The sequence below is a fragment of the Rhinolophus ferrumequinum genome, chromosome 18 (genome assembly GCF_004115265.2).
Source record: "Rhinolophus ferrumequinum isolate MPI-CBG mRhiFer1 chromosome 18, mRhiFer1_v1.p, whole genome shotgun sequence".
Lineage (NCBI taxonomy): Eukaryota > Metazoa > Chordata > Mammalia > Chiroptera > Rhinolophidae > Rhinolophus > Rhinolophus ferrumequinum.
The window spans coordinates 4,163,139-4,182,804 of record NC_046301.1 but is presented as its reverse complement, the minus strand read 5'-3'; the positions used below and the strand labels follow the sequence as shown (position 1 = coordinate 4,182,804).

The 19,666-nt window shown below is 44.5% G+C and overlaps 1 protein-coding gene across 1 annotated transcript in view; it reads left to right on the top strand.

Moving 5' to 3' along the window:
• Window positions 1-5,217, top strand: part of NDNF (neuron derived neurotrophic factor) — a 34,870-nt gene extending 29,653 nt beyond the window's left edge. Inside the window, exons 3-4 of the mRNA XM_033134904.1 lie at window positions 1,455-1,579; window positions 3,220-5,217. Coding sequence (XP_032990795.1) covers window positions 1,455-1,579; window positions 3,220-4,613 — 1,519 coding nt within the window. The 3' untranslated portion in view covers window positions 4,614-5,217. The remainder of the gene's footprint in view (window positions 1-1,454; window positions 1,580-3,219) is intronic.
• Window positions 5,218-19,666: the final 14,449 nt, after the last annotated feature.

Genomic DNA, 19,666 nt, shown 5'->3' with positions numbered 1-19,666 from the left:
GAAGAAAAATGAAGATGAGTAAAAAAGAGCTTCATGGGCCGGAGTGATATTTACATACGGGGTCAGAGGAGAGAGCTGCTGAAGTGACAGAACATCAAGGTCAACAGCTGCAGGAAGAGCCTCTCAGGTGGGGGAACAGCAAGTGCAGAGGCCCCGAGGCAGGACTGTGCCACGTGTGGTCCAAGGACAGCAAGGAACCGAGGGGAGTCGTTGGGGTGAGCTTCAAGGTTTGGTTGGGGACCCAAAATATTGCCAGTTCTGTGGCTCTTACTCGGAATGAAATGAGAAACTCTTGGAGGGTTCTGGAGCTGGGAGAGTGCTGTGTTCTGACTTAGGTATATAAGCATCTCTTGCCTGAGATTGGAGATCTGACTTAGGTATATAAGCATCTCTTGCCTGAGATCTCTTGCCCCCTGGAATTGGAGAAATAAACTAAGGTCCACATGGAAACAAGGAGACCAGTCGGGAAGCTATTGCAGTGCTCAGGCAAGAAGTAGTGGTGGATTCTGGATGTATTGGAATGGTGAGCTAAACATGTTGGCTGATTCAGTGTGGGTGGAGTGGAAGAGAAAGAACAAGTCAAGAATGACTCTAAAATGTTTGTCCTGAGCAACTGCAAGGTAGGGGTGTCACTTACTGAGAAGAGACAGACTGTAGGAGAAGCTGATTTGGGGGCGAGAATCAGAAGTTTGGATTAGATACCTGAAGTTTTAAATTCTCAGTAGTATCTAAGTGAGGATGGCAAAAAGATAGTTGTGTGTAAAAATTAGGTCAGAAGTCAGGTTGATGATGTAGACTGGGAATTATTAACATACCAGTGGTGGAAGCCATGCGCCTGGGTGAGGTCACAAGGTGTGAGCCTAGGCGGAAGAGAGGTGGGCAGGGACAGGCCCCTGCTTCAGGCCCGGGGGAGGTAGAGTTGGGGAGGTGAGAATGAACCACAGAGGAGACTGAGTCAGTAGAAAGCCATGCTGGTCATTTTGGAAAGGGTGTTGTGTGGATACGGAGAAAACAGGAAGAGATGCCCAGGAGGTACCATCTGCAGGAGATAAAACCTCCTTCTTCTTTGCCAAGGAACCAGTGAGCAGCTCGGGGCTTGCCAGAACTGAAACCACTGTTCCCTCATTTGCAAGATTATAGGCTTTGAAAGACAATTAAATGAAATCATCTAAGTTCAGAGTAAGAATGTATAGCATTGCTATACGTAGGTAATATTCTTATTCCCCTTAAAGAGTCTTTTGAGGCATCATGAAAAAATCTGAGGGGAAAGCACAGAGCAGAATGTTTTGATTTTTTAAAAATTTGTTTTAAAATCACTAGGTCATTTATTTCAACAGAAAAGCTCAGTGACAGAGAAATACGTCTTTCCACGACTGGCACACAGAGATCGTTCCTTTTTAAAAGTATTTCTCGAGTGGTGATGCTCTGGGTCTGAATGATCCCCTTTCGCACAGGTACTTCTTTGTGGTCGAGGAAGACAACACGCCGCTGTCTGTCACAGTGACCCCCTGCGATGCACCCCTGGAGTGGCAGCTGAGCCTGCAGGAGCTGCCAGAGGACGCCAGCGGGGAGGGTTCAGGTGAGCAGCACGACAGGGCCGCCCGACCTCTGCAGGGAGGGCTGGAAGGCTTGTGAAGCATAACCTTCCACTGGAAGGGAAAAGCAGCTGGATCCACGGGGGAAGCAGGACAGTTTGCGATAAATATGAGGGAAACGGGGGATGGCATCAGATGACAGTGAGCTCGGTAAAATCAAAGGTTAGGAGAGGCAGGTGTGGGGACTGAAGAAGCGAGAAAAAAAAGAGAGAGGTTTGGACTCACCTCTCTGCTCGTGGTTTGCAACTCTACCTGAATGTTGAAATCACCACTGGGGGCTTTAAATACTGCTGATGTCTGGATTCTACCATCAGAGGTTCTGATTTAATTGCCCGGGGGTGTGGTCTGGACTTTGGGACTGTTAAAAGCTCTCCCTCCACTAGTGATTCTGACATGCAGCCAAGGTTAAGAACCTCTTCTCTCTGGGGAACAGAGAGAAGCAGAAGGGTGCCAGGCACCACTGCAAGTGCAGGATGACAAGAAAGGCACAGGAGGTGTGGGTGAAGCATTTAAAGAACGTGCTGAAGATACAGAACAAATAACGAGATGCACGGCCAGGAGAAGAGTCTGCAGGGGGTCCTGGAGCCTGCTGCTCCTTTCAGGTGACTCCTCATAGCTCAAAGGACCTAGCCAAGCCGCAGCACTTCCAGTCACAGGGACCCTTGTAATTAGGAAAATAATGAAAGTGCACACGGGCAGTGATGAGGCTGAGAGAAATGAATAGTCATGTGACAGTCGTGTTAATTTCATGGTTTAGGAAATCAAAATTCCACATAGCTCACTCTCCACCCGCAGGGATAAACTGGAAAAGGGCGTCCCCACTCTGGCTACCTGTCCTTCTCCGGGTCCTCTCAACTTCTCTGCACACTGATGATACCTGCGTGATACCTGATAGGCCCAGTAACAAAAGATGGAAAGAATTAGATTGTTTTCACCACTTTCCCTACATTGCTCCTGGGCGTGTGTTCTATGCATTGAAAAGGAGGTACCTTTCTTCCTGGTGCTTTCCAGTCTGTATTTCAATGCGTTGTGCAGTCCCACTAACAGAAGGGAAATTAATGAAATGGCTGACTATCAAAAGTGCAACTGATAAAATCTTTGTGATAAGCAGATTGACAGGATGGCTTAATGTCCAAATTTTTGCAGTCTTGGACTTGGACCTACAAATTCCACTAATGGGAGTCTATCTTGAAGAAATAACTTAAAATCAGAAAAGGCTGACATGTGTACAACAGCACGATTTATAAGGGTCAAAAATTAACCCCAAGAGTATTATTTTTATGCTATAATATTAAATGAGAAAAACAGGATTCAAAAACGGAGGTTTATCTAGGTATATAGCTGCATGAAAACGAACGTTCTTAAGTTTCAGAGAGAAATGAGAATAATGTCAATTGCATGAAAACATGTCCCCGAAAAGACGGGATGGACATAAACCAAAATGTTAATAAGGACCGTCTCTGGACCGTGAATGAGTGGACGATTTTTTATCTTGTTGTGCTCTCCTGCCCACTTGCCTAGTGGGAACACGCGCTGTGTTTACAGTGGAGAAAGTGTAGCGCGTGAGGCCGGCTGGCCCGCAGCACGCGCCCTGACGCGGACCGTGTGCTTCTGTGTCTTCCAGGTGACCCAGAGCCGCTGGAGCAGCAGAAGCAGCAGATCACCAACGAGGAAGGCACGGCCTTATTCTCCTACAAAGGCAACGACGTGGAGTCTTTTGTAGCGTCTAGTTCTCCCTCTGGTTTGTATCAGTTGGAGCTTCTGTCCACAGAGAAAGACACACACTTCAAACTGTACGCCACCACCACGCCCGAGTCCGACCAGCCGTACCCCGAGCTGCCGTACGACCCCCGAGTGGACGTGACGTCCCTGGGCCGCACCACGGTCACGCTGGCCTGGAAGCCGAGCCCCACCGCCTCCCTGCTCAGACAGCCCATTCAGTACTGCGTGGTGGTCAACAGAGAACACAACTTCAAAAGTCTCTGCGCGGCGGAGGCCAAACTGAGCGCGGACGACGCGTTCATGACGGCGCCGAAGCCGGGTCTGGACTTCAGCCCCTTTGACTTTGCCCACTTCGGCTTCCCTTCGGACAACGCGGGTCAAGAGCGCGGCTTCCTGGGCAAGCCGTCCCTAAAAGTGGCGCGCCCCGTGTACTCGCGGCCCAAGGCGGACATGCAGAAAATCTGCATCGGGAACAAGAACATCTTCACGGTGTCCGACCTGAAGCCCGACACCCAGTACTACTTCGACGTCTTCGTGGCCAACAGCCGGAGCAACATGAGCACGGCCTACGTGGGCACCTTTGCCAGGACCCAGGAGGAGGCCAGGCAGAAGACCGTGGAGCTGAAAGATGGCAAAGTGACAGACGTGTTTGTGAAACGGAAGGGAGCCAAGTTTCTGCGGTTTGCCCCGGTCTCCTCCCACCAGAAAGTCACCTTCTTCGTTCACTCTTGTCTGGACGCTGTGCAAATCCAGGTGAGAAGAGATGGGAAACTCATTCTGTCCCAGAATGTGGAGGGCATTCGGCAGTTTCAGCTTCGAGGCAAACCTAAAGCTAAGTACCTCCTCCGACTGAAAGGAAACAAGAAAGGGGCGTCCCTGTTGAAAATCCTGGCGACCACGCGGCCCAGTAAGCAGTCCTTCCCCTCTCTTCCCGAGGACACGAGGATCAAAGCGTTTGACAAGCTGCGCACCTGCTCCTCGGCCACTGTGGCTTGGCTGGGCACGCAGGAGAGAAACAAGTTTTGCATCTACAAGAAGGAAGTGGACGGCAAGTACAGTGAAGACCAGAAGAAAAGGGAACAAAACCAATGCCTGGGACCAGATACCAGGAAGAAATCAGAGAAGGTCCTCTGTAAATATTTCCACAGTCAAAACCTGCAAAAAGCAGTGACCACAGAAACAATTAAAGGTCTTCAGCCTGGAAAAGCTTACCTGCTGGATGTTTATGTCATAGGACACGGGGGGCACTCTGTGAAGTATCAGAGTAAAGTCGTGAAGACCAGGAAGTTCTGTTAGTCCCCTGATGTAGAGACAGACTCGGGAGAACGCCAGGACAGACTGCAAATCACTCTGAAGTGTGAACTGACTACTCCGGCAGCTGAGAGAAGCTGTGCCCGGTACCTGTGCGTGGGGAGGGAAGGATGCCAACGTGGGTATTTGTCGGAGGAGACTGTTCTCACGTGCCCCAGTGGTACCAGCGTGCGTCCGATGTCCACTCGTGTTGAAGACGGAGGACATCTTGAAGGAACGGCCATCCCTTGCTTTGACCACTGCATGACTGCTTCTAAATTATTTTATTACCTAAAAATTTAAAATATGCCATCCATTGCACACAGCCACAAAATGCAAATCGTTCCTCTCTACAGATGCTAGTATATATATATAAATTATTTTATAAAGTCTTGTTTTAAATGTCAGTGTTTCTATGATTGTAAACTATTAAATTCTTTTCCTGTTAAAAGTACAGATCTAATCTAAGTATATGAAGTGGACAGCCTCTAGTCAGTTATATTGTAAATTCTTATCTGTTGAGTAAAATGTTTAAATGCTGTATGTATCTCATGTACAAAGTTGACATACATTATATTCATGTACATAAAATTAAAGATATTAGACTATACACTGCTCATTTTCCCAAGCAGCTACCTTGGTGTATTCACTTTCTGTTCTGTCCCCCGAACTACGCCTATGTACTTTGGCACCAGAATTGCCCCTTTTTTAATAGTCAAAAAGGCATGCTGCGTGTCTCTAAAGTTACTATGGCATTGGAGACTATTATTACGGCCTGTATTTTGACACTGAATAGGAGCTGGCTGTTGTGAGAACTGCGATGGGCGTGTTTTGAAAGAAAAGACAAGCCAAACAGTAGCCCTGTAAGTGTTCAACAAATCGTCCTTACCACCCTAAACTATATTACCTTTATTTTAAAAGTAAGCATCTATTTTAAGTACAAAATTGGGGTCATTCCAAGTATTTTCCATCCGCTTGAATAATAGTGAAATAGTGATTTTAATTCCGAGCTGAAGCCACTTAGCAACTCACCAATAGGACTGTAATTAGGAACGAGAAAAACCACAGAAGCCGCTATTTTGTAACATTTACAGTCTGATACCTTTAACTTGATTTTTCATGAAGTTTTACAAAGTAATTTAGGTGGAAGATAAAATTTAGGCTAATTCTAACAGGAACCATGTATCAAAGACTCTTCCCAAAGGGCAGTTTTAGATAATTTCATTTTCCCACAGATTCCATACATGAGGTGTCAATGAAAACACTGGACCGGGACTCAGAAGGGTTTGGAATTCACAGTCATCTAAGCAACAGGACTTTTGGGAAAAAAATCTGTTACTGCCCGTTGTCCCCCTTTCCCATTTATAACATTAGGTGGTGACAGATTTGGCTACAGTGACATTGTAGGATACCTTCTATCATAAGACATTGTCTTTTGTAGAATTCTGTGATTCTGAATTGCCAAGTGTTTCTGGAACTCCAAGTGCAGAGAGGTATAACCCTTAAGCTCTCTACTGTCCCCCACGTGCTGGCACTCCCTTCATATGGTGGGCGTGCACGAGTGGCCTCCTCAAGGGGTACAGAGTCACTGTGGCTCAGGCAGTGTCAGTCACTACTCCTTGGGAAAGGTGCTCTGGCCGCCTTAGGAGAAACTGTCCCCCTTAGAATGTACCATCCAACTCGTCAGTGGTAAGATACCAAATCAGAATGGAGCACATCTGTACACAACAGTAATGACACCGGAAATGACTTTGTAAAAGAACACGTACATAACCAATGGCCACGTGACCAACCAAAGACACTTTGTTGGTTGAAAGGAAAACTTTAAAATTGACAACATCCCAGAGATGTTCTAGCCTAAGTTACAAATGTGGTGCCTCTGGAAGGAGAATCCACTTTCTCATATTACGCACAAATATATTATTACTCAGTAATGTGCTAAATTCATTGCAGTCAGTCAGAGTTATTGCAGCTTCTGAAGGAGATGAACTTCACTCAGACGCTGCTATGCCTGGGGAACCCTGGGAACCAGGCCAAGTCAATGTAACGGAGATTTGACTGTTCAGCTGGCGGTGATGGTGGTTTCTACATAGTCTGGATAAAGCCGAGAATTCCTGCACAGCCTCAGTGAAATTTGCCTTTGAAAAAATTAGAGGAAAATTAAAGACACATTGTAAATCTTCTATCGCTCATAAAGAAAGAGAAAAACCTATTAAAAGTAAAACTCCTTTGTTTACTAATGTGTTTAGATTTTAGGAGCATTCAGGTGAACTGACAGAAAGAAAAATTTGTTCTTAATTGAAAGAACAAGGAAGTTGCTAGTAGAGAGCGGCACCTCGTGCCCATGGAGCCCACAGGTAGCCGTGCTGAGAACACGGCATTTGGAATCCCTGCTGGACACGCAGACTGTCACTGAGGAGGGAGGAGTCTGTCACATTTAATTCACGTTCACTATATTTTTCAGGTGTCAAAAGACATTAAAGACCAGAGAAAGATAAGTAAAGTTCTCTTAGTCGAAACAGATAAGTAGTGGAATTGCCCAGACTCCAAAATCCTTACCAGAATATAAATCACCAATTCTTGGGCGGGGAGAAGTCACTTGTGGATCATTTTCTAAAAGGAAATAAACTTGTCTTATTTATGATTTCAAAGCAACTTAAAGAACCATTTTCAGATTTTGTTAAGGATATGTGTGTAACCTATCACTGACAACTCCAAACTTGTCATAAAACAATTTATAGTTAATGTAGTGATACAAAGAATGTGCCTCTAGTTTTGCATGCACACACAAACTTGAGGCCGTAAAATCATTAGTCATTGTTTTAATGATAAGCCCTGTATGTTTTTATCTAAAACTTTTCAGAACCGATAAAAATTATAGCAGATGATTTTCTTGGTTAAATTCCTTTATAATCAACGTCTAGATTAATTTTCTAAACCTGCATTAAAGGATTGGATAAAGGAGACAGCTATTGGTCTTTACCACAGAAAACTAATTGGTTCCGAGACTGAAGAGCACCAGGTCTTACGCAGAGTTTCATTGCTCCGTTGTTCTTATTCAGATACTGATAAAGATGGAATGGGCATATGCACTCTATTTTTGTTATTCAGAATACATTTGAAAAAATGATTTGGGAATCCTGAAAGGCCTAGTGAAATGACTTCCAAAAAGTCATTTCGATCAACGTTAGTGTTTGAAATCCCCTTAATGGTTCTTAATAGTTTGGGAGGTTCAGACAGTCTTCAATGAAAACACACACACACAGTTTTTGTACAATTCAAGGGCTCTGGTGGACATGTAACCAGTCAGGATCTCTTTCAACACTAACCAGCCCCTCTTAGAGATCATCTAGTCTCCTGCTTCATTTTCTAGGTGAGGAAATTGAGGCACAGTTACAATCAGAACCCAGATTCCTGCGCTTCCAGTTTCACGTTCACTCTGGACTTTATCTCAAGCTCTCCTTCATTCCAGAAAGCTACAGCGACTCATCCAGTTTACTTCTTTGTCTCTATTCACTGGCTGTTGTCAAAGCAAAACAAAATCGAGCATCTAACTTGAAGAACAAGATCGTGGTATATCTGCAGCCACTTCCTTCCCCTCGTTGATAGGGTGTGACAGAGATAAAATCGGCTGGGAACTTGCCTTTGGGGCTCTCCCCAGGACTGAGTGAAGTGACCGCTGGCAGACCTCAGCTCTCCTGTTTGCAGGACCTGGGCGGCATCAGGCCACACTCATCGTGTGTTTTCCCAGAGTTTCGGCCAGAAAAATAGACAGTGGTTTGGGACTGGGGCCTTTTTTGTTGTTTTGAAGGTGGAAAGAGGGAGAGAGGAGAGCAGGGGAGATGGAGCTTGGAGGAAGTATAGTTTTATCTAATTTCTTTCTCTAAGGGACCTGAGATCAAGGGAAGAGAGATGCAATAGAACGGAATTGCAGTAAGGTTTGGATTCTGTCCTACACGCATCCTTACTCTTGAAAATGTGACCTTGGCCACCATCCATTCTATTAAGATTGTATCCCACTGGTAGACATTCTCCTTTCCTGGGAATCGTGGGTCGTGTATCTGGGCAAGATTTCCCTCATTTCTGTTTATTTCTTTTCCTCAAGTCATCATAGTTAGAGATGAACGGCTTTTCATATTCCTTATACCTCTTTTAAAGGTATTTTAAATATGCTTCCAAAGTGTAGAAGAAATAAAAGGTTACTGGTCTCCACCACAGAAAAGTCATTGGTTCCAAGAGTGAGGACGACGAGGCCTTCTGCAAAGCTCCATTGCTACGCTGCTTTCCGATAGTGATAAAGATGGAGTGGCATCAACTGTCCCACGGGTATCAGACGGGAGGAGAGTAGTGCGGGGGGTGGACACCGAGTCCGAGGAAAACACCCATAAAAAATAGAAATAAGAATGAATTTAACGTGTGCATCATGATGCTTCAGGGGAGAACTTTCAGGAAAGTGTGAGGTTTTCCTGAAACTTAGAAATGTAGAGTCTAGAGACTGGGCCAGGAACACATTACACAGCTCTCAGGGTGTGGACGTGTCCCAAGACTTCAGATTTTTGAAATAATATTTTTGAATTGAGACTGAGGTATAAAACAGAGAAATCAGAACAGATCGGTTCCCGTTATGGGTGATGAGATCTAGACAGAACAGTCTAGAAAAAATAACCACCTTACAGCTAAGAGGTGGCATGAATGTGTTGCTTTGTTTTTGGGTCCAGTATTGTCGGCAACTGGTGAGTTTTAAGCAGCACTTTCAAAGTATTTTCAGTCTCTCTCTTTCCTGTGTAAATACTTGCCAAGCTTAACATCCAATCAAATGGCCATAACTTGGAAATAAGCAAATACGCATTTCTTGTCTAAGTTAGTTCTTCGGACAGGCCTTCTAACTCATGTACACAGAGTAGCACAGGATAATATAAACAATTGTTTAAGATATATGTGCTTGACAAGATCCCAAAACGTCCATATGTAATTATAACTCGGACAGGGTTTTGCTTCGGAGAAAAACTGTTTCTAATAAACAGGACCAAGTGCATTAGTATGTAGCAGGGTTAGAGGTTTGTTCAGTGACATCCCTTCCTGGAAAACACTCAGACCTACTAAATTAGACTAATATATTGGCTGCTTTGATCTCACAGGCTGGAAGATGCCCCACGCCCCATCAGCAAACAGTTTTTAGAAGCAGCACGCTGCCCTCAGGAGCCACAGAAATGTTCCACAGACCTGTGCATCTGTCTGACCCAGTCGGCTCTTCTGTGGATTTCTATGGCTGAAACAAGGAGATTGTGGGTTGCCCGCTGCACTTTGTAACTACACATATACTTTGCTATATGAGCAATTTGCTCAGAGCCTCTGGTGTCGTCCCAGATGTGGCCCCATGGTGGAGTGTCCATGTATCATGGCAGCCACAAGTAGCTTAGTGCCATTTCATGTTTCCAGCCTTTTCTGGATGTAGTAAGAACTTTAGTTGAGATGAGTAAAGAGGCAGTGAGACACGTGGGAGAGACAAACAAGTAAATATATATTGTTTTAAATAACCAACTAAAATTCAACCAGTTTTATTGTGGTAAAATGTCATTTTGAAAACATGTTTTTAAAGCAATCACAGACTCTTGTGGCTGGCTATTTCTAAATGGTAGTATTGAATGTCCTTCCTTCTAAAGAAAGCTTGCCATTCTTCCTCAAATAACGAGGCCAACATCTCAATTACAGGTTGCCGAATTTTGCTTGTTTCCCTCATGCACATGACCACGGTTCTCTTGGGCTGTCCACGGATGCTCTTCAGGTGTGGAAAAAGATGACAAAGATATGAAACGAGGATAAAGTCACAGCATTTACATTCTAATTACTTGTGTCAAGTTCCGTCGCCTAATGGCGGGGAGCTGTGCTTCACACACAGCTGTGTGCTGAGCAAACTTGACTGCTCGAAATACTGAACACCAGTTCCTTTGCCAAGTCCAAGAGCAAGCATTCCGGGAGCGCTGAGTTGAAATGTGCAGATAAATACTCGGTCGTGGGGTTTTTGGTGCCAAAGCATACAGAATACTTAGGTTCTGCTATGGAAATCTTGGAAGAACAGAACTTCTGTTTTGAATATCTCCGAGGATTTAAAACAGTTCTTAGACTACTTATTACCTTTCATAAAACTCACTCCTACTTTAAAAGTCTCTTGGTGGCTTACCTATATTAAAAAGAGGAAAAGAATACTTTTTGGTTCCACTGAGTTTTCTCTTCTCTGTTGAAGTTAAACACACTAATAGGAGAACGGACAGCCATAGAATGAGCGTGGAAGCAGGACTCTGGGTGTGTGTATGTTTCTAACTTCTCGTTCTTGTGCGTAAAATGAAACGGGTGATGATCTCTAAGACCCTTTCGGAAAAGCAAGGGAACTAATCACCTTTAAGCACAGAGTGAGTGCCAGGCATGTGAAATACAGCTACTTAATCCTAAGGACTCTGAGATGAAGATATTATGTTATTCTCATTGAACAGCATGGAACATAAAGAACAAAGCAATTACGAGTGCTCAAGGTCACCGAGTGAATACAAAGTGGGTACATCTGGCTCCAGCTTCCACTTGGACGGTTGTGAGCTCTAGTGCTTACGCGTGAAGCAAAATCTCACCACAACAGGATAGGTGAGGAGTAGATTGATGAAAATGGAGGGGAATTAAAATATTCTCAAAGCTTGGCCTGGCCAAATTATCTTTGACATGGATAAATGTGGAGAACTAGAGACAGAAGAGAAACCATTCACAAAGTCCTGCTAAGCCTCTGACTGCGTAGAATTTCTCCGTTTTCATGGTTCTTACACTACACATTACCTATGCTTGGTACTCGCTTACTGTATAGACTTTGCTCTGATGTTTCTATGTGATATAATGTGTCTGGAATCTGATGCCAATAAACCTTTATTCAATGCTTTTGTGTTTTAGCATATAGAGAGTTGTTTGTGGTTGTTTCTGGTTTTGTCCCAATTTTGCCCTCATGCATATGTATTTGCATTCTTTTTTTATAGATTTTTGTTTTTTTGTGTGTGTGGTGTTTTTTAGTAGCAGATAGTTACCAGGCCTTCATTATACGTCAGGCCCTGAGTTGAGAGTTACATCCTAAACTGAGGCATTATGTTGTTAAACCACACAAGGATCTCATGAGGTAGATACTATTATTTTCCATGTTACTGATGAAGAAACCAAACACCAGAGCGGTTAAGTAACTTCCGCAGCATCACACAGCCAGTGAGGGGTGCAGCCCAGTGTCTAGTCCAGGGTTAGAGGTAAAGGAAGTGCTGGGAGGGAGGATTCTCACCTGTCATAGAATCTGCAGGCAGAGATTTGCTTCACAGTTTGTTGACCTGTGTTGACTCGAAGCACTTGCTTTGCTGGCAGGTTGAGTACTTGTTATTGATACTATTCTGGTTCCCTTTACTCCATCTTTGTCCCCACACACATTCTTCCTTGGCCTTTACGAAGCTCACACAGCCACTGCCCGAGTCCCAGGCTGAAAGCTGCTCATCTTTGTGCCTTGCCGGGCACAGGAGCAGCTGATGGGCAGATTCAGGTATTGCTGTGGAGGCCACTGAACTAGCTGACGTGGCTTCTCCATTGAACATTTTCCTGGACAGTGCTAAGGAGGAATGAGGGCTCTGGCCCATTTCCTCCACTTTAAAAATATTTTTTCCTAATTGCTAAAGTAATGTTGTTATAACACGTAACATGAAACTTGAACCTTCACTCTAATTCCATCCCCCAAATAAAACTATTTTTAACCATTCTGCTTACATTCCAATGTTTCTCCCTTCTCTGAACATAAACTAATTATTTATTATCATTCATTTTTATCAAAAAAGGAATTATACTAAATACAATTTTGCAACTGGCTTTTTTCCCCCATTGGACTTGATATTTTAGCCCACATTCCGTGAGAGCTTGATCTCATTTTGTTTTTCAACATTGGTGCTTCCCAGACATTCTCCTCAGATGTGCAAAGTATGTGTCAGTGTAAACGCACAGTTACATCTGACGCCATCCTCAAATTCAGCGCAGCCCACCACCTGTGTCTCCTGCATTCGTTGTTGCATGTGAGCTTTCTCTCCGTGACCTCAGTCTGGTCAGGCCCCCCTAAACCACCCAGGCCCGGATGCTCAGCAGCCCTCGGTGGCCTTGGTGGGCCGTCACCCAGTTTCAGCAGGAGTCCTGGTAAGCCCGTTAGCCAGAATCCCCTCCCTGGATAGCTAATAACTCTTCATATCTGACCAAACTCGCATCGCTTCCCATCCTCAGGCAATCTCTTCTCACCCTGGCCCGCCTTCAGCTCGAAACCTGTGAGGTCACTTCAGCAGGCACGACTGTGCTCCGTCCACTGCCCTGTCCCCACCCTGCTCTGTGGCCGTAACTCACCCCTTTCCTTTGCTGTGTCTGGAGTTGAGTCTATTCTCTCTCCCCCGCTTGCAGTGGTCCCCACCCCTATAGCAACAGTGCTGATTAAAGTCAGCTCACCATCGAAACGAGTGTCAGAACCATCTTTCCTTTCACACAGTCAAATGCTTCCAGACTTTGTCTTCTGCCTCCTCAGTATATTTCGGGGAGGGTTCACCCCAACATACGGAATTTTGCTTAGGGGTTAGTGCACATCATATTCTAAGAATCAGACACATATATTAGAATATCAGTTCAAAGATGATAACATCCCTAAAGCCCAGTTTAAGTGGATTTCTCTATTAGCATTTATAATAAGCACCGCTTGGGGTGATCCATGTTTTCGCTCCACACGAATAGAGCTGACATCTGGCAAGGAAAGCTGACATGCTACATAGAAATTGTCCCCGAGTCCATGTGACACAGAGGTTGGGTCAAAGGCAGGTTGGCTTCTCTTACTATCCCCCCCACAAACCTCCCCCGCAGCCACTGAATCCAATGAGAACAAGCGACCTTGTCCATTCGAAGCAGGTCTTCACTCTCCACGTGTTTGAAACTACAACCCGCTTCCTGTTTGGGGCGGGAACGGTGTGGGAGGGAAGGCTCACCTTTCCTCCCAGTGCTCTAAGACAATTCTGTCAGGCGCGACATGACAGCAACTTCAAGCCACCTTGAGGCTTTCCCTTTGCAAGCTGCTTTTGCAGTGTTCAGGGGGAGGCCTGACAGGGCAGGCCCAGAAGAGGGCAGAAACGCTGGCGCAGTGCCTCAGTGGGTCATCTGGGGGCTAACTGTCATGACATCCTCTCTGACAAACGCTTGAGCCAATTACCTTTAAAGTTCCCATTTCATGCTCACTCCAAATTCTGGTTAAATGAAATGACCATAAAAAAAGTAAAATGAAACTACTCTCAAGAGGCTTATAGAGGACTAAACTAAGAATGGAAAAGTATTTTTAAAGAGCATCCAGTGAAAACGATTATTGCGTCTGCACTTTGTGTAAGATCAAAATATACAGTTAATGCCAACATCTGGCTTGTTGTACATGTCCTGATTACATGTACTTTATGTAAATACACAGAGGATATAGTTATTTACAAAAACCATTGTATAGAATAGAACCATAAAATACCAGTCTTAGGTTTGTGTTCTTATGATCCTGAATGAGAATTCATTCTAATTTTTCTTTCTCATACTGCCTTTGCCTGCTTTCCTTATGAAGGCTATTTTTGCCTTACACACTTAATTGGGGAGACTTCTTTTTCTCTCTACCCTCAGAAACAATTTGTTTATTAGAGGTTATTGGTGTTTGAATATTAGCCTTCAAAGCGTTATGATACTTATTCTATTTATTTACTGATTGTATACTATACAGTTTTCCTAATTCTTCTTGAGTCAAAATTTTCATTCATATTTTCATTTAAAGTTTGTCATTTCACTTAAATTTTCAAATGCACTGTTCCAAGGTTGTTCATAGTATCACATTATGGTCTTCAAAAAGTCTACATATTTATAGTTTTAGTTCCTTTATTATTTTTTTGAATTATTTGTGTCTTATCGTTTTCTTAACATCTTCCCAAGAACTAGTCTAATATTATACAGGGAGTCAGGGAAAGAAAAAGGACGTTAGGCAAAAACCTAAAGAAACATCAGAAAAGTATGGGCTTTGATTAATAATGTATACAAGTTGGTTCCTTTATAGTAACTAATGTACCATACTAATATATGGTGCCCCAATAGTAAGAGAAACTGGGTGTGAGGCATATGGGACCCCTCTATACTATCTTCACAATTTGGGGGTAAATCATACGCTGTTCTAAAAAATACAGTATATTAAAAGAAGTAGATGTTGCCTCACGGCCTTAGAAATATCTCAAAAACACTGCCAGCACATGTGTCATGTTGAAAACTACAGTTTTCTAGTGAATCCACCAGAATGTTCTGGGTATAAACACAGCCATAAGCCTCTAACTGAATGTGTCCACCATCGTGTGAGGCTCCTGGGCCTCTGCTGAATGAATAAGTATAATCCTTCTGAAACGAAAGTTACTGGTTCTTCACTCATGCATTCATTCAGCAAGTACTTCCTGAGTTCTCTCCAGGGACCAGGCTCCATGCTAGGTATTGGGTATAGAACAGGGAAAAAGCAGATGTGGTCACTGCCTTCCCAGAAAGTCTAGTCTAGTGAACAGTAAACTATCTGACAATGAGGTGAGGCGAATGCCTCTTGCGGTCCTCCTAGCTCCAGCCACAGCCACGTACAGCCAACAGAGAGAAGACCAAACATTCTTTGAGTCCCCAATATTTTAGCCAAGGGAGGAAATGAAGAAGAAACCATCCAATTCTTTAGAAGCAGTTTCAATCATTAAGGTATAAGTTGAAATAAGAAAAGGAAGTAAAAATACCTGACGACAGTAGTCCTATTTTCACGAATCAGGTGACAGGAACCCTGACCCTGATGTTTACACACATGTTAAAAGTTAGGAGTTCTTCCTCTGTCGTGTTTCTCGCATCACCTGGGTCGTGGGAGCAGACGGGAGCTGCAGATGGCGCAGCCGCAGAACACTCACAGCCGAGGGCTGTGGCATCCCAGAGCCATCTTGCTACGAGTGAGCAGTAGCCAAAATTTGGCAAAGCATTCAGGAAGTAGAAGCTTCTAACGAAATCCATATATGTTTAAACTGTTTATATTGTTTATATACACATGAAACATGCATCTTCACCAAGAAAAATAATACTTAAATTAGCACACACTTAAAGTCAGACATTCCAATGCCGGCCCCTCTATCAACTAACAAGGTCACCTTGGACAACTTGCTTGCTGAAGCGAACCGAGGCTCAGAAAGTTTCTATGCAAACCACCTGAATCATATAGCTGAGCCCTGAACTCAAGCCTGTCTCCAAGGCCCGGCGCCTCTGGACTTCCCAAAGCTGCCTTCCTGAGCAGAGAGCCCTGCGGGGTTGGGCAGTGTCATCATGCACAGTCAGCTGTCCATCCCCAAGAAAGGAAGGCCCAGAGTGAGTGAGCAGGCCCACGCCCTGCCACACTCCTTACTGGTGAACTGAAGTGCTTGTTTCCTTCCCTCCACAGGAGTGATCCTCTTTGACTTTGCAACATGTAATAGATCATTCAAGCAGTGGCTCCAGTAGGTCACGTCAGTGACGTAAAAATAAAAGTAATAATAAAAGCTCAGGGTTCCTGTGTAGCCACCAGAGCTGAAAACTGCTTCTCTTTTCCTTTGGATTTTGCATTCATTTACTACGTGGAACCCATTTGAGAAAACCTGTGACATTCTTGGTTGACACAACGGTATTTCAGGCACTCAGTGGCATATCTGGACTTCTCGTTAGTGGGTTCGTTAATCAGAGCACATTTTAGGTAACATTTAATGTTATGACCTTCACATGGAAGGGAGCAGGAAGAGGAAAAGATAGCAGCCCTCCTCAACTGAGGAAAAAATTGTACTTAACATACTCTGCGTAAATTGAGCTGTACAAAAGGGCAACTGCAGTAAAGAATAACATCAGAATCCTATGGTGAGTCATAGAGTTAAGAGAACATTCATGTTCACAAGTGGGAATGTATGTGACAGCTTACGAGGTCCTGGGCTGAACGTCACCTTGCTTTCCCAGATGTGTGATGGGCAGGTGATGTGACAGATTATTTTCCCACTTAATCCAGGACCACGAGGACCTGACACTCATGGGACTCAGATGCTGCAGAGGAGTCTGGGATCGGCCCATGTGAGCACGTTGGAGATCTGTGTTTCCCCTCGCGTGTTGTTGTTGATTGCTTGGAAAGCCAATATTTCCAGCCCATTGACTTTAAATTCATTCCATCCAAGGTGTTATTTTGCACGGCCAGCACTCCCGTGTTACCCCTGGCACAGCGCTGGTTTCTCTGTAATTAAAATCCTTGCGGGGAGAGCAGAAAGCTGGCCTTTTACATCATTTTCTCATTAGCTTGGTTTTTCACTCCCATTGGATCACTGTTTAGGTTTGTCACCGGGAAAATTTCATTAGGGTCTTTTGGCTGCAGTGTTGTTTTAACAGAGCAAATGGAATTCAGAAACCCAAGCAAATATCTCAAGATGCTACTAAACAAAATAAACTTTGAAGGGTGATATTTCAGCTCTATTTAATATTTGATCTTCAAGTTTTGGTAAAGACTCTATTGTTTAAGAAAATTTTACAAATGTTAATTCAAAATTCTCAGGGAGTCAGTTGAGTTTTCTTCTAGATGTGGAATCTAAGCACCAGAAACTCAAGAACGCGGGAACTCCCTCACGTTGTTGACTTTCTTTCCTTGGTTATGGCGTGAGCCTTGATTGCAGCCCTAAAGGTACAACTGAAAATTGCTGTTTTGGGGCCACTGCAATCCTTTTGGTTTTTACTATTTTTGACCTTAGGCATCTCTTCCCAAATTCACCAGGCATATTTGAGTACATACGTATTTTGGTACATACGTAGAGATCTAAAAATACACATCTGTGTACCCACCTCTAAATTTTCCTCTGTGGGAGAAGCCCCCTTCTCACACTGCCTGGATGTGTTGTTGCCACGTCAGACAGAACAGAGTAAAGATAGCTGTTTCCCTCATATTTCCACTCTGGACTGGCCTTTGTCACCAAGGCATTTAGGGAGGCTGGTACCAGGCCTTCCCCAAGCTAGATTATATCAAGGAGCCATAAATAAACTCAAGGTTGCTGACACCACTGCAGACATCAGGATCAAAAGAGGAAATTGCATTGAAACTAAACCTGCTTTCAGATAAGAAAACTTTAGCCTTCGAATTTTTTTCTTTTTGTTGACATGAGTTTAATCAAGTTTCCTGTCACACCACCTTTGCCTACTTCTCAACCAGAATGGAGTCCCTGGAAAACGCAGCTAGGACGGGGTCTTGGAAAGCACATGCTTTTTGAAACGGTGAAAATTCAATGACTTCCCACTGCCCGTATCACGTATTACCCGTGGGGAACTTATCACTTTGATAAAAGAAGAAAGAGTGTGTGTTAATAATAAGCTGTGCTTCAGGAGCTGGCAGAGCCGACCATTTCAGTGCGCTACCCAAACATTACACCCTGCCAGGGGCCAGCTAAAAGGCGCTGTTGGCAGGAGAGGGTACGTGCGTGCCCCTCTTTGGAGTCTGCTTAATGTTACGACTTGAGCTTCTGTGATTAGTTTCTTTAACACATGCCTGTTCTGAGAAGCTTATGTAATGGTCCCGCCGTTTCAGTCTGAACTTATTAAAAACACTCTGGGACCCTCTCCACATTTGCAATCTAGATAATGTGGGTGCCTGCAACAAGGGCTATAAATCTCAATGTTATGAAACAGATGGGCTCCGACGGGAAACGAGCAGCATACCTTGTCACAATTCAGAAATGAAGGGAAACAATCTCACCCCTCCACACCGAGTCATTTCTAGAAAGTCATTAAACCACGGAGCTGGAGACCGCTGTAGGTAATGAATCCTGGAAGAGCTCTGTCAGATAGTCTACTCAAACGTCCTGAGTTTCAAGTTAAACCGACAGTCTCGGAGTGACGACACAGGTCACCCAGCTGATCCAGCGAGTTGCAGAGGTTGTTCCTCGATCCCTACTCAGAAGCTTTTCCTCTACACTAGTTTCCTTGTTTAGCTCCTCCATTCAATGGTCAAAACTCCCTGCAAACCTACACTTCAGGTTTAAAAGGTGGACATCACCGTCAGGGGCTGTACTCCTCTACATGTGTCCAACTTGCAAACACATCGGTCGTTAAAAACACTCACATGAGCTTTCCTTCAGAAACAGCATTTCCCGATTTGCAGTAAAAACACTCACGGGAGAGCCTGGCCTACAAATCGGGTCTCCTTTCAGCTGCGATCTGAGACCTTGCGCGCCTGGTCAAGGCTGTTTTCTCTTGGTAAACAAGCCCTGACCACTCGTTCTCACTGAGGTGCCAAGGAGCCGGCCTCATTACGAACAACAACGGTGTGAAGCTTACAGGGACCGGTTGTTTTGCAAACCTCTGGGTGGAACTAAAAACACTGCTTCCAGAGCTGAAGGCAGTGAGGACTAATGCATGCCAGAGCTGATGCAGGCATGGAAACACGGCCTCCCGCCTTCCTTTCAAGTAAGAACAAGCCACAAACAACACAAAAGGAGCAGGGCGGCCTGATCAGAGAGGACACTGCTATCCCATGTGGGATCAAGCAGGGGCCTCCCCAAGAAGCCAGCCCTTGCAGAGTGAGAGCAGGGGACGGGTGGAGGGAGGGATGACAGGTGACAGGGAACATAGTCACATGGGAGAAAGTTGGCGCAGTGACAGACGATTACTAGAATCAGCGGGGTCATCCCCTTCACTGGAAGGTATGAAAATGTAAAGTCACCATATTGTGCCCCTGAAACTAATATGACTAGTATATTATTGTATGCCAACTACACTTAAGAAAAGTAAAATAAGTAAACAACGAAACAGAGCAGATGAAGCCGGCGGGGCTCTTGGGGCGAGTCCCAGCCTCCCTGGCTACAGGGAGCACGAGTGGGGGCCCCAAGCTCCCACACCACTGTGAGCTCCTTACGCCTCCGTCACCAGGCAGGAGGCCACTGGAGGGTCTTGTCCTTTGCTTTGCTTGTTTTTTTTTTTTTCTGTCTCTAAGATATAGA